The sequence below is a fragment of the Protomyctophum bolini genome, assembly GCF_963924005.1.
Source record: "Protomyctophum bolini genome assembly, chromosome: 20".
Lineage (NCBI taxonomy): Eukaryota > Metazoa > Chordata > Actinopteri > Myctophiformes > Myctophidae > Protomyctophum > Protomyctophum bolini.
Genome location: NC_137881.1, coordinates 8987061 through 9000169, shown reverse-complemented (window position 1 = coordinate 9000169; position 13109 = coordinate 8987061). Strand labels below are relative to the sequence as shown.

Below are 13109 nucleotides of genomic sequence, written 5' to 3'. Positions count from 1 at the left end.
TGTCAGAGTCGCTGACGGCGAAGATTTTGCGTTAAGCATAGGTTTTTATTTGTTTTAGATGTGCGCTGCATGTGCCATTTCGTCACTGTGCATGTTATGATTGATTCATGTTGTTTTGAATGGTAATTATGCAGTATAGGCCAAGATATGATTTGTTTATGTTTAAAATGATTTACTTACATTTGTTTTGTAGTTTATTTAGTCAATAGATCATGTAAGGTTAATGATATTAATGTAGTGTTTGTATCGGCTTATACTGGCAGAAGTTTGTCTTAGTTTATGAGTAAGGTCGATGATAGTATTGTTTGAGTAATGTTTTGTTATATTTTGTTCATTTGTGCTTAGGTGAGCGTGTGTTTTTCCTTATTTTACTATGTAATAGGCTGTTTGTCTTTCCAGGGGGGTCAGGTGGAAATATGGTTTGTGTGGTTTATCGGACAGGGGTCTGGACTCTGAATATCATTTTATTATTTAAGGGGCCAGTTATGTTAATTATTGGTTGTCTGGGCACCTCTGTAAGTCCTGGCATAAGGATGCCAGGAGGGGGGTTTTCTGTTGTGTATTGGCGCCCAGACATATAGGCATTATACAGTAGGCATATATATATATATAGATAAATAGAGTTGGGGACACACTCTGGGATAGATATGTGAAGAGACCCAGTAATCTGACTCCCTCCAACTAAAACAGCGGGAGGAACTCAAAGTGGGTATGCAGAAGAGACCATGACCACCCCCTGCCCTAGGCTTCTCCCCTTTGGAGAGACAGAGAGAGCCGTTCATCTTTAGTATGTTATAATTGTTTGATCAAGTCATGAGTATACATAATAATACACCTGTATTTGCATACACAAACACAATGTCATATGGAGTATGTGCTGCACAGGGGAGAGACTTTACATTGAGATATATGGAGTTATATTCCAGGAGGCCTGAACACAGAGGGTCTATTATGGCCAGGGTCATACAGGTCAGAGAGCCGGAGGAGATGAGGACAAAGCTGAGTTTGGGCGAGGTGATTTATTGATAGTGACTCAGACAGTTTAGACCCATAAAATAAGGGGTCAGCACCAGGGCATGAGAGAGCAGAAGGTACCAGAAGGTAACCTGGGTCATTAGCAAATAAGAAGCACACACACCTCTGTCACACAGTAACACCAATGAAAGTCTACTCACATGCACGTACATGCACTAACTGAAACTGGACAATTGAATGTATATGTGAGCGGAGCATCGTGGTGAGAACTCACTTACAAGGATGCATTCCGCCTTGTATGTCATGATTTCGGCTAATCTGGAATAAACTTGTATACTATTTGAAAGAAAGAGATGTGCCTGGATCCTCCATTTGTTCTACTGAAACCTGCAAGGTATATTCTCCACCATTATGGCATTATCCATATTTAATTTACTACAGGCCTTAATACAAGAAGACATTATAGTAGTATAAATTACTGAGATAATTGCAGTTGGATTTCACATCTACTGTTACACATCACTCCAACAGGTGCATGTCCATGTTAGAAAGGGACATAACATTCCCATTAGGCAGCAGGCTATAGCCTACAGCTTGGTCTCCCTCTAGGCTACTCCTTCCTTAATGACAGCCCTTCCATTCTGATTCAGCACTCAGAGTAGCCTGTATGAATGCTTGATCTACAAGATGCTTATTTGCATTCAAGAGGAGAAAGCAGATAACCTCTGGATACTACAAGTAAGTAAATCCCAGTTCTCTCAGTACTGCAGTGCCATGTGGGAAACAGTGGCATTAGCCCTGAGCCCACAAAGCACAACTCAACTGGTACAGGCCTATAGCTACTCCTGTTCAGCAACTCACTGCCCTTGGCTTGCACACTTGGTGTGTAGGCTAAGTTAAAGCTTGTATACAAAAATGAACAAAATTACCGATCTTTCCCCATCAGTCTATAGGTTTTAAGTTAAACCCATACAGCCGATTCTTGCTTGTTAGCCGTCTTTTATAGCTTATTTAGTTTAGTTTAGTATCACATTCCATGTTCCAGTTACTTTTAGGCTACTTGTAATTTATACTAAACCAAAGGTTGTTTTCAAGAATCAATATGTTTGAGGGGCCCACAGCTTTGTGTGTTTGTGTGTACACATTTGAGATGAGTTGATTGGCTGAGCACGGAATGTGATGTATGACGATAAGAGCGCCCCTCACTTCACACAAGTGTGATTTTTGTAATATACAAGAGTGTTTCTTTGGTTTTGGTCACAAAAAAAGTGAGGTGTGCTCTTGTCGTCGTACATCATCCAATAAAAATGAATTAATTTGTCAACTTATGTTATTATCTTTTAACCATGATGATACAATGTTTTTTTCACCATGATCATGTAAGATGACAACTGAATTTATGTGATAGGTTAGCAGCTGATTTGCTCGTACATGACGTACATTTTCCTTTCATCGTCAATGGCATTTAATGTTTGTGTTGCCACAAATTTACATCATATTTCAGGCACATATGACGTAAATTCTCCTTTCATTGTCAATGGCAAATGTGAGACCCACGTGACGGGGACAAAAATAGAAAATAGAAATAGTTCAGGAATCCCACAAGCTTTCAAAGTTTAAAAGTCATGTTTGAAGTAATATAATGCTTTCGTTCCTGTTGATTCTGGTCAGATCATTCTTCCCTGTGTTCATCTGATTAATGCAAATTACAGCCACAGAGAGCTGTCCAAAATGGCCCTGTTGGCTCTCTAAGGATATTCTGGGGTGAAGCAAGGAAAGCTATAGTACTAGTAGGAGAAGAGTCTTTCTGTTACATCAGCAACTCATCGTACTTTCACCATTGCCAATATATATATATATATATATATATGAACCTTTATTGAGAAAAGGATATCCCCTTGAGATGTATCATCTCGTTTTCGAGGGGGTCCAGCAACATACAGCAAATACAGAACAATACAACAAGTACAATCATACATACATAATCGAGGACAAAACAAACAACAAAGCTCTCCTAAAACTAGCCGCTCCCTGCACCCCACCTAATCACCCGCAACATTCTATCAATAAATCAATATAGTCACGTAATGATACAAGTATGTGAAGATGTAAAGATGATGAACATACACCGGAAGCCAAACAACAGGCCGAGCAATGCGAGCATCCTCATCATCACTAAGAGAGGACCCTGCCAGGCTGCCAGTGTTGATTTTGTCAAACTAAAACTAAGGCGGAAAATGTTCGTCGACTACCTATTTCCACTGACGAAAAACTAAATGATGACTAAAACTAAGACTAAATATACTGACAATTTCATCAACAAATAAAAACTAGACTAAAATGTTAGGAAGGGACTAGTGGACAAGAGATCCAGTATAAGTAATTTTACTATTAGTTGCATGCTGAAAATAGACGATCTACAAGCTCACAACGCGTCGCGCTGCGACGCATTGTGGGCTTGTAGATCGGTTATTTTCAGCAAGTGAAAAAACAGTCATTACGACGGCATCAAGGCCCGCCCAAATACATTTATCCGAACGTTGCAGAAAGTCTATTTTAGTATAGGTTAAAGTGGATAAACTGATTTTTAAGCTATATTAACTAATTTTGGTGGGGACACCCTGGAACCCCCTCAAGGACCTCTGGGGGTCCCCGGACCTCACATCGAGAACCACTGTGTTGTGCAATTGAAAATCCTCTCCAAAACACCGCTCCATGAAGCAACCTTTTTTCTTTCTTCACAATATTTTTCAGAGGAGTCTCTGCATCGTGGTTCTGATGTGGTGGTGACCTTATTGGAGATCTTTCATCTCTGCTCATCCCACACTTACATAAGAGCTGCCGAAAGTGCACAGCCATCCATCGTCAAATAAAGGGCACACACAACAAAAGTTCAAACCATTGACAGGCACAAGCTGTATTGCGACTCTGTGTAGAGCTGATGCAGCTACTGAAATTGGAGTTCACGTTATAGTCTACCAGCTAAAGCGAGATCTTTCTCTCAATAGATCCATAATCATCATACCATCTAAAAAAACATTTAGAGTGTATTACACATAAATGAAGTCACATGTGGAGTGCTTATTATATGTTACTATGTTATTACATGTAGTTTCGCTCTTCCCCTCACTTCCTTGAATGTGTGATTTGAAGCTATCAGACAGACAATCAAGTGTGAGTGCTCAAAATGTCTTGATTGCACCAATCTCCTCAGTTGGAAGGCTATAGTGCTATAGAGGGAAGGCAGATTGGAGGTGAATTGAGAGTGTGTAGCTATCATCAGTGGGTCTGATATGTTTCTCTACCTCCAGTTGAGGATGCGGGCCCTCATAGGACGACTGTTACACCAAGTGGCGTGCAGGAGCGAGCGCCCGGCCAGGCAGCCAGTTCTGCTGATTAACATAATCAGACATTAACAACGTCTCATTTTCTTTCATTATGGGACGTTTCTCAGCAACATTTTGCCACCTCTGCAGCATGTCGCTGTTTGATCAAAAACAGCATGTGGAATAAAACAACACTAATTGGCGAAGATGAGGCATGCTGGGAAGGGACTGCTGGGTAATTGCAACGCTTTGGCTGGCTCCAGCTGTAGTTTACTGTACTGTACGTCAAAGCAGCCGAGGCACCGCCACCCCCACCCTAAAGCAACACAGATGATGCCCCATGTGAAAAGGAAAAATATACCGGTACTCGTTTAGTGTTTTTTTTTGTTTCAATGAATGTTCTGTCGTGTATAGGTGTGAAAGATACTCATAGAAGATGGCCTTTTGCTATTTGAAAGAATGCGTATTACATGTAAAGGTGTTGGGCTTCTAAATATAATTTGCATGTAATCAGAACTTGGCTGGCAGGAGATAAAACATCCGTAGCTTTGACGAGAGTTTCAACTTGGCTCTCCTAGCATGCCTTTTTTGATTGAAATTGGCAGACACAGGATAATTACAGTATAGCACAGAGACATATAATGTTTTTGTTTTGATTTGCTGCATACGGTTATCTGGTTTTCACCTGTTGACTTATTCCTTGTTTGACTACACAGTTTCTGTTTTGTTTGACTCTGGAAAGAAACAGATTTTCAACTAAAAGAATATATGGCCCATCACGTTATTCAGTTTGAAAATCAGTTTTTTTTTATCGAGTGACATACATTTGTGGCAGACATTAGTTGCATAATATTATATTGACTGGATCAACCAGCTGTTCACTGGTTTCCATAGGGCTCAGCCAGCAAAGCAAAAAGAAAAGTGCAAAGCAAAACTGTTGCTGACTTGTCTTGCTGTCTTGCAGGGACGTGCAGAGAACGTTAGAGGGACAGTGGCTGGAATCCCGTTAAGAGGGCACTTTGACAAAAACACCGAAAATAGCAGATCTACAAGCTCACAACGTTGAGAGCTTGTACATCGGCTATTTCCGGGGCGCAACCCAGCACTCTTAAGCTAGTGGAGATGCGGTGTACGACATGGACTTCTAAACAAATTTGTTCAACGCAAAATACTGTGTTCAGGTTCAGGAGACTTCCGGCATGCCATGGAAAGGAGTGTGGCATTTGCATTTCTTTCACCATAGTAAATGCTGCATTTGTGGTCTGGAAAGGGCAGTTGTTTTACAGACGGGTAAAAGGGCAGGGGCTGAAGGCCCCTTTGATGTCTATGTGTGCACGTCCCTGCTGTCTTGTTCAGTATACACAGGGGATGTTTGTGAGAGTCAGCTGTGGCCACTTTGCTGAAATGTCAGTTTGACAAAATGACTGCCCTTCTGGCATACTTTTCCTTTTAGTACTGTGTGAATAGTCAAGCGTCAGGAGGCGTGACTCAGCCGGAGTTATATTATGCATCAAAACTCTGCAAAGAAATCATAGGAACCACCAGCGCTGGGAACAGTGGGTTGCCATAGAAATTTGAAGTGCTGAAGTTTCCCCTAGCAACAGTGGTTTGAAAATAGACCTGTTCTGGATTCTGGCACAACTGTATAAAGCTAAAACTTTTGTCTCATGCCATTTATTTTTCCTTAAGAGTTATATACAATTGTGTTAACTCATGAGTGTCTCTCAAATTACAAGTATCTATTGAAAAGAGGCCCTCACGTTGGGTGCTTTCGCAGTCAGTACTCTTCAGACTTCAGTGTGTCATTTTGTGGTAATGTTAACCTTTGTATTAGTACACTGGTTCTCAAACGTTTTAATTTCAAGGACCCCAAGCTTGATGCGATGTTTATCTCTGGGACCCAAATCTACACAGTAAAGTCCTCTGTGTCATTTTAACTCTGCGAGTACAAATGGCGTTAAAAGACCTCTAACTCCTCAAGGACCCCTGGGGGTCCCTGGACCCCACATTATGTGATTATATGCTCTAGCTTAGCACTGGACAGTTTGCCAGATGCCACTACACTGTATAGCAAACTTTCCAGAGTGAAGCTAGAGCATAATCACATTAACAGATACAGTAGCCTATACAATAGAGGGTAGGGTATGCGTGTGGCATCATCATCAAACCTGGAAGTTATGCATGAACGCCCATAGATATATATATAAGAAAGCTAGATGGCTCACCCGCACTCTGGCCAATGGAGAGCGACGTTGCTACGTGGCGGCCATCTTACTTCGGGGCAGCATAACATTGTCTCTATGGGGCATGTACTTTTAAATAACCATAACATTGTGTGCATGGGGCATGTACTTTTAAATAACCATAACATTGTGTCTACGGGGCATGTACTTTTAAATAACCACAACTTGCTCAATTTTCAACCGATTTTAAGCGAAATTAAGCAGATAAGCGTCCTGAATCATAGCCACGTTGATGACGTTTGTAATAAACCAACCCGTTTGTAAATCCTTCAAGATTTGAGCGAGTTATGACTGTTTTTGTTTGAGCTGCCATCCATATACATACTGTACTGATTCAAGCCCTGAAGCAAGATGGCCACCGGGTGAACTACGTCAGAGACTCCGCCTTGAGCAATATAGCCTTTATATACAGTATATATCTATGTGAACGCCTACTGAGAAAATATATACACTTTCTGGCCCAAACAGAAAAGTCCTATCTGATTGCATTCACTTAACCCATTCTGACCTGAGATCAGATTCATACGAGGTTTCCACGGGACACACACTGGTCTGATGAACCCATTCTGACCTGAGATCAGATTCTAAAAATGTCAGTCGTTCTTCGAATTTTTCAAAAATAGCAGACCTACAAGCTCGTATCGCGCCACTCGGTGGCGCGATATGAGCTTGTAGATCTGCTATTTTTCAATAGCTAAAGCATAACATGATGCTAACACCATAATGGGTTCCCGGTCAGAATGGGTTAATTGCCTCTCACTTTGCCTTAGCTTAACTGGTCCTAAATCACTCGCACCCACCTCTCATAATACTCGTGTCCCTCAGCTGCATCTGTGGCTTAATTGGAATCAGTGACATTTCTAAGCTAGCGATATGGGTCATTTGTATTTGCTGCAAAGTCACAACAGCCATTTGTGAGGCATCTGCCAGCACCAGCAGACATGACCCGAACTGTCATTCCAAGGAAACACCCCCCCCCCCCCCCCCCCCCCTTAGAATATATTAAGCTCTGTAGTCTGTAGTAGTAAGAGAAGTACTGTAGGCATGTGGAAGTCTTAGTTGACTGCATGCGCTCGTACAGTAATACACAATAGTATGTTGACATTGTTCCATAGCTGGTTGTCCATTTATGAATCTAATTAGAAAATATCATGTATGGCCTGGGCCAAGGCTCAGTGGTCTAGGCACCTTGGCTAGTAATCCAGTCTGGCAGTGTGCCGCAGGTTTGTTTTTAGTTCAATGTTCGTTTTAAAAACACCATTGACAATGAAGGGAAAATGTCTTGTCCCTAACACAAACATGAAATTCCATTAACAATAAAGAGAATTTAATGTTTGTGTTGGCACCGTTTGTTTTACATCACCATTACATCACCTAATCAACGTGAGTTAGACTTTAATATATTAGCGCCCTGCGCCCCTCACGTCACACGGATGGCCGCGCCCAGGGAACCCCTCCCTGGATTCGTCTATAGCTCTCCTAGTCCATCCAGCATCTCACTCTCTCTTTCCTCCCTAGAAGCAGCATCTGCTTCTGTTTGCCACCTGGCCTGTCTTGTATATTATTTTGCCATTATTTTGCCTAATCAAGTGCATGTAGACTTTTGTAATGACTAGTAATGTCTAACTCACCAGCAGTTGTTTCACATTACACTACGCTACATTTATTGAGATACCCTCAGAATTTAACGAGTTAAGCTTGTTAAGGAAGATAATTTAGAACTCACTAAGCTAAGTCTGCTAAGAGGTCCTTGCTCTGCCACTGTTAATGAGGGCCTGTTAGGAAAATAGACAAGCTAATAAGCTGGCATTGGTGCTCTATGCTAATTAGAGAGATGACTTCCGCACACCCGGTTTAATTTTACAGCAGGTGCGTATCGTATAGGTCCTGGCAGAGCAGCAAACGTTTGGAAAAGGAGGAGAGACCTGCACACCGCCCCTTGCTGGTTCAACAGTTTCGGCTTTTCATGCCTGAAGAAGGCTGAAACGTTGCTATGAGTCTTATCTAAAATAAAACTCTTGAACCAGCAAGGGTCTCTCCTTCTCCAAACGTTCGCTGCTCTATGCTAATGACATGCTAAGTAGGAACATAGCATGTAGGGTATGGACTCTGAATAGAGTTATAAGAGCATGATTATTAACCGTCTTAACCCCATATACTTATACCAGAGTCCCCCAGGGGTCCTACTATAGGCCCCCTCCTTTTTTGCTCTATACACAAAATATCATCACCACATTGCGATGCGTTGTAAGCTTGTAGATCTGCTTTTTTTGCAGAATGATTGTCCCAGAACAGGGACTCGAATACTTAATTGACCATTCCTTTGAGGAAAACAGAAAATACATTGCCAACTCATGGGGATAGAACGGGCGCTCCTCTGCTGCACATGGACAGAAAATTCATAGTAAAAATAAACAAAACTACTTCACTACTCTCTGAAAAACAAAGGCTGTTTTGGGTTGTTGAAAGTCTATTCTCCAGGGTGGGACGCCTCTCTGGACCCCACCTTCTGTGTATAATGTACTTTTTTGGGCTATGGTGTCTGACTTAAGACAGAGGGAACCTTGCAGTTCTCAGATCTGAGCCACTGAAAGTGTAGAAGGACAGCCTGTCCGGGTATAAATTCATCCACAAGATTCATAGCCTTGCAGCCTGTGATGCTTAGTTACACCCTGTCAAACGTTGGTTACGAATGACTGGAGAACAGCATCTGCTGACGCTCGCCTGGCTGACCACACCTGACAGTCATCAGCCCCTCTGATCTCAGATCAGAGCCTGTGTCTGGTAGGAGGTTCTGAACTCTTTCAAGGACTGGAGTGTATAGTCGACCTGACACACTGTCCCAGCCTTGACCTCCTTTTTACATCAACACTTGGAACAACACAGTGGAAGACAGTAGACAAAGCGCTTTAATTTGTTTAGAACATGAAATTTAAATTTCATATGGGAAAAGAACGTACTATGAAGGTTAGAATAAATCACGCTGTGCACTGACATGAGTTCAGATCTGGCCATGCCCATGGCCAAGTTATTCCCGTCTAGTTGACATGATTTGCTGTAAGCTGGGAAGAGGATCTGAGAACTCAAGTGATCACTGTAGGCCTATACTTTCTCAGTCACTGATTACTGATTATTAATTCAACTTACTTTGGAAGCCGATTTTTGCGTCTCAATTAAACAAAAATAATTCTGGCATTGCTTTTTTTTGTGCTCGCAATTCAGAATGTACCGCACAGCTCAGTTTTGTATTTCTATTGTGGCTTCATATCTCAGACTTCTGAGACTTTCGACTGAGTTGCATGAAAAAACTAAAAATCACACCAGTGTGAAGTGAGGGGCACTCTTATCATCATACATCATCAGCTCATTCCGGCCAATCACAAATGTTCGTGTTTGCACAAACACTCAAAACTGGCAATTCATTGTCCATTGACGATATTCCTTGCAAGTGAAGTATTGGAGTTTGGAAGCACTCGTTTTTAGTAAAGCAACCTCCTGATGCTGGCTCCTGCATTATGTGTAAATTCAAAACAGGTGGTACGCAGGGCTGTTGAGTGATATCCAAAGAGCACTCCCAAACTCTGACACGAAACAAAAACTTCACAGATTGAAAGAGGATAATTCAAGCTTTCCGTACAGCTGCAATGTTGGCGAGTTGTTTTTTGTGTGAAATTGGGCTTCTACAGATCTGTGGTTCTCAACCTTTTGCCCTTGGAGTCGCTCTTCTTCCCTATATTCACATGCCAAATAGCATGTGAGCTTGTTCTACAAGATTACACAATGTGAAATCATTTGTATCTCTTTCAAAGGCTGATGGTCAAGATTCATGTGACGTCATTGTTGGCTATGCTGCAGTAAGCTGTCAGTCATGTCATGGTGACAGTTTTTGTGGACATATATATCTGGTTCAATAATGTCGACATTTAATTAACATTGAAAACAAAGCCGTGGCGCCTGGTTATTTGGCTGTTAATTAATACATGAAATGTGACATTCAGAAATGTCAAGGCGCTTTCTCGTGCTGTTAAAACGGCATCGTTTTTAAAAGGCGTCTGCCCATTTAGTGACTCTTGTAACGTCGCCTGGAGATGTCGGATATAACAAGGAAGAGCAAATACCTTCAACCTTTAACTAGACCTTTTGGCGCGTCGGTTCTCAGCGGTAGTTTTGTTTCTGGTCTCCCCCGTGCAGCTCGTTGCGATCAATCGCTCCCATGATTGATCACTAACATGTCGCCGGCGAATCATGACTGATGATTCTTATTTCCTGCGTCGGTAGGGAAGACACCTTTTGTTGAGATGGAAACTCTGATGTGGCGGTGACTGTGTTAATAAAATCAAGTCACCCAGATAACCTTGTCTGTTGGGTGCAGAGCTTGATGGATTACTCTGCTATCTGTTCAATTCAAAGTGTGTGTATAGTGCCAGTGTACATTTGACCAGGTATTTGACCAGGAAGTAATAAATGAGGTCAATCTTACATTAGTAGTAAATAGTGATATGGACACAATAAATTATCACAATACGTTTGATGAAATACCTCAATATTGTAACGAAAGTAGGGTGACTATTAGTGCTTTCAAACATTTTTGATAATGAATTAAAAATAATAACCAAGTGACAGGTGGCATCATCTTGTGAGGTTTCCAGCTATTACTTTGACGTGTGACGTCAACGTTCCCTTTCTATCTATATCACACAAACCTGTCATGCGTCATGACATGACACACAACAGTTTGGTTTGACACAAGTGTGCAACCAGAATATCAAAGGAATAAACCATTTCTCCATATAGATTATCATCACACATACAGTAATGTCAGGTTCCGTTTGACTCATCGCCAGAAATCGAACCATTTCTTACACTGAGCAATGCTTCTATAGGACATATTAATTGCATTATCGAAAACGAGATGATGCGTCTCAAGGGGATATCCGTTCTCAATAAAGGTTAATATATTTATTACCGTATATGATTGTCTTCACCAGGCCGAAGGCATGGGGAGAGAAAATGTTTTGCACTCCGTCCGTCCGTCCGTTACCAGCTAATCTCCAGCTAATCTCCGGCATGCACCGTTAACCCGGTCAATGGCAAACTTTGCACACACACTCCTAGGATGCCAAAGACGAACCTCTGCCCAATGGATCTGCCTTTTATAGTGCCACCGGGAGCTCGACTTTTGAAAAACAATTTTTTTGTTCATTTACATCTGCTGTTGCTGGCCTGTTTGAGGTGCTGTAGAGTTGATTTCTCGGCACCTCCTGCAGAAACATCGGTGTGGGTGAAATTAGATTCTAGGGCATGACTCTGTAGAATTTACCAGCGTGTCGTTGCACTACAGCGCACTGTTCTCCAGCTAACCTTGACCCTTTGGTTATGACTGAGTCCACTTGCAACACAGCCACTGATAATATATTCAGCCTAATCCAACCCGCCTTCCCACTTCACTGCTGGTACTCATCAATCCATAAAATACCAAAAGTCCATCGCCCCATACTCCACCCTGCGCTTCATGCTGGTTCACCCGTTTCCTCAAAATAGGCCCCTATAAGGGGAGCAACATGAGGGCATAGCATTTTGTGGTGTGGTTTCGTGATAGAAAACCCATAATTTTTTCCCATAGAGATCCTATTTATACTACTATATGCTACTATTTATACGTTTTCTTTTTCATATGGAACCAAACCATCCGCAGGCTCCTGGCGAATCATGACCATAGAACATTTGATTCTGTGTAAAATAATATTTGAATATTTTATAAGATTATATAGGCCTAATGTATTTCATAAATACCCCTTTCTTTGCGGTTTTCAAATATCTTTTGACAATTTCAATTATGATGATGATTAATATGATGTAGATCGGCTATTTTTTGCTACGACCGTAATATGCAATGTGGCCCCTCAGGAGTGTCTGTATGAGTATAATATAAGTGGCCCTATAGTCTGCATGGTCACAGTTATGCCCATACCTCTGTTCCAGATGACCCAGGAGCAGTACATGCTGGCGTCCCAGTCCCTCCACCTTCAGCCGCCGGGCTGTGGCGCCGGCGGAGTCCACCAGGTGGGTCTGTACGGCTGGCGGAAGAGATGCTTCTACTTCTTCTTGCTTCTGCTGCTGGTCATCATGATCGTCAACCTGGCCCTCACCGTCTGGATCATAAAGGTCATGAACTTCACAGTGGTGAGTATTGACCATTTTGCAGACCGCGGCCATCTTTCCATTGGAGTTTGGAAGCACTCGTTTTCAGTAAAGCCAGGTCCTGCTGCCTCTTCTGCATTATCTGCAAATTCAAAAACAGGGCAGGGCAGTTGAGTGATATGTAACGAGCACTTCCAAACTTGCAACACAGTGGATTTTAACAAACACTTTGAGGATAAACAGAGAATAATTCAAGTTTCCGTAGGCTATACAGCTGCAATGTTGGTGAGTTTGACGTTGTGTAATACAATCAGATAGGACTTTCTGTTTGGATGAATGGGCTGCCAATGGGAAGTTGCACCTCGTTAGAACCTTGCCATTAACTGATATGGTAAGATGGCCACGGTCTGCATCATGGTCCATA

The 13109-nt window shown here is 42.0% G+C and overlaps 1 protein-coding gene across 1 annotated transcript in view; it reads left to right on the top strand.

The window, feature by feature from the left end:
* Positions 1-13109, top strand: part of LOC308335495 (zeta-sarcoglycan-like) — a 51322-nt gene that overhangs the window by 10724 nt on the left and 27489 nt on the right. Inside the window, exon 2 of the mRNA XM_080792543.1 lies at positions 12527-12727. Coding sequence (XP_080648669.1) covers positions 12527-12727 — 201 coding nt within the window. The remainder of the gene's footprint in view (positions 1-12526; positions 12728-13109) is intronic.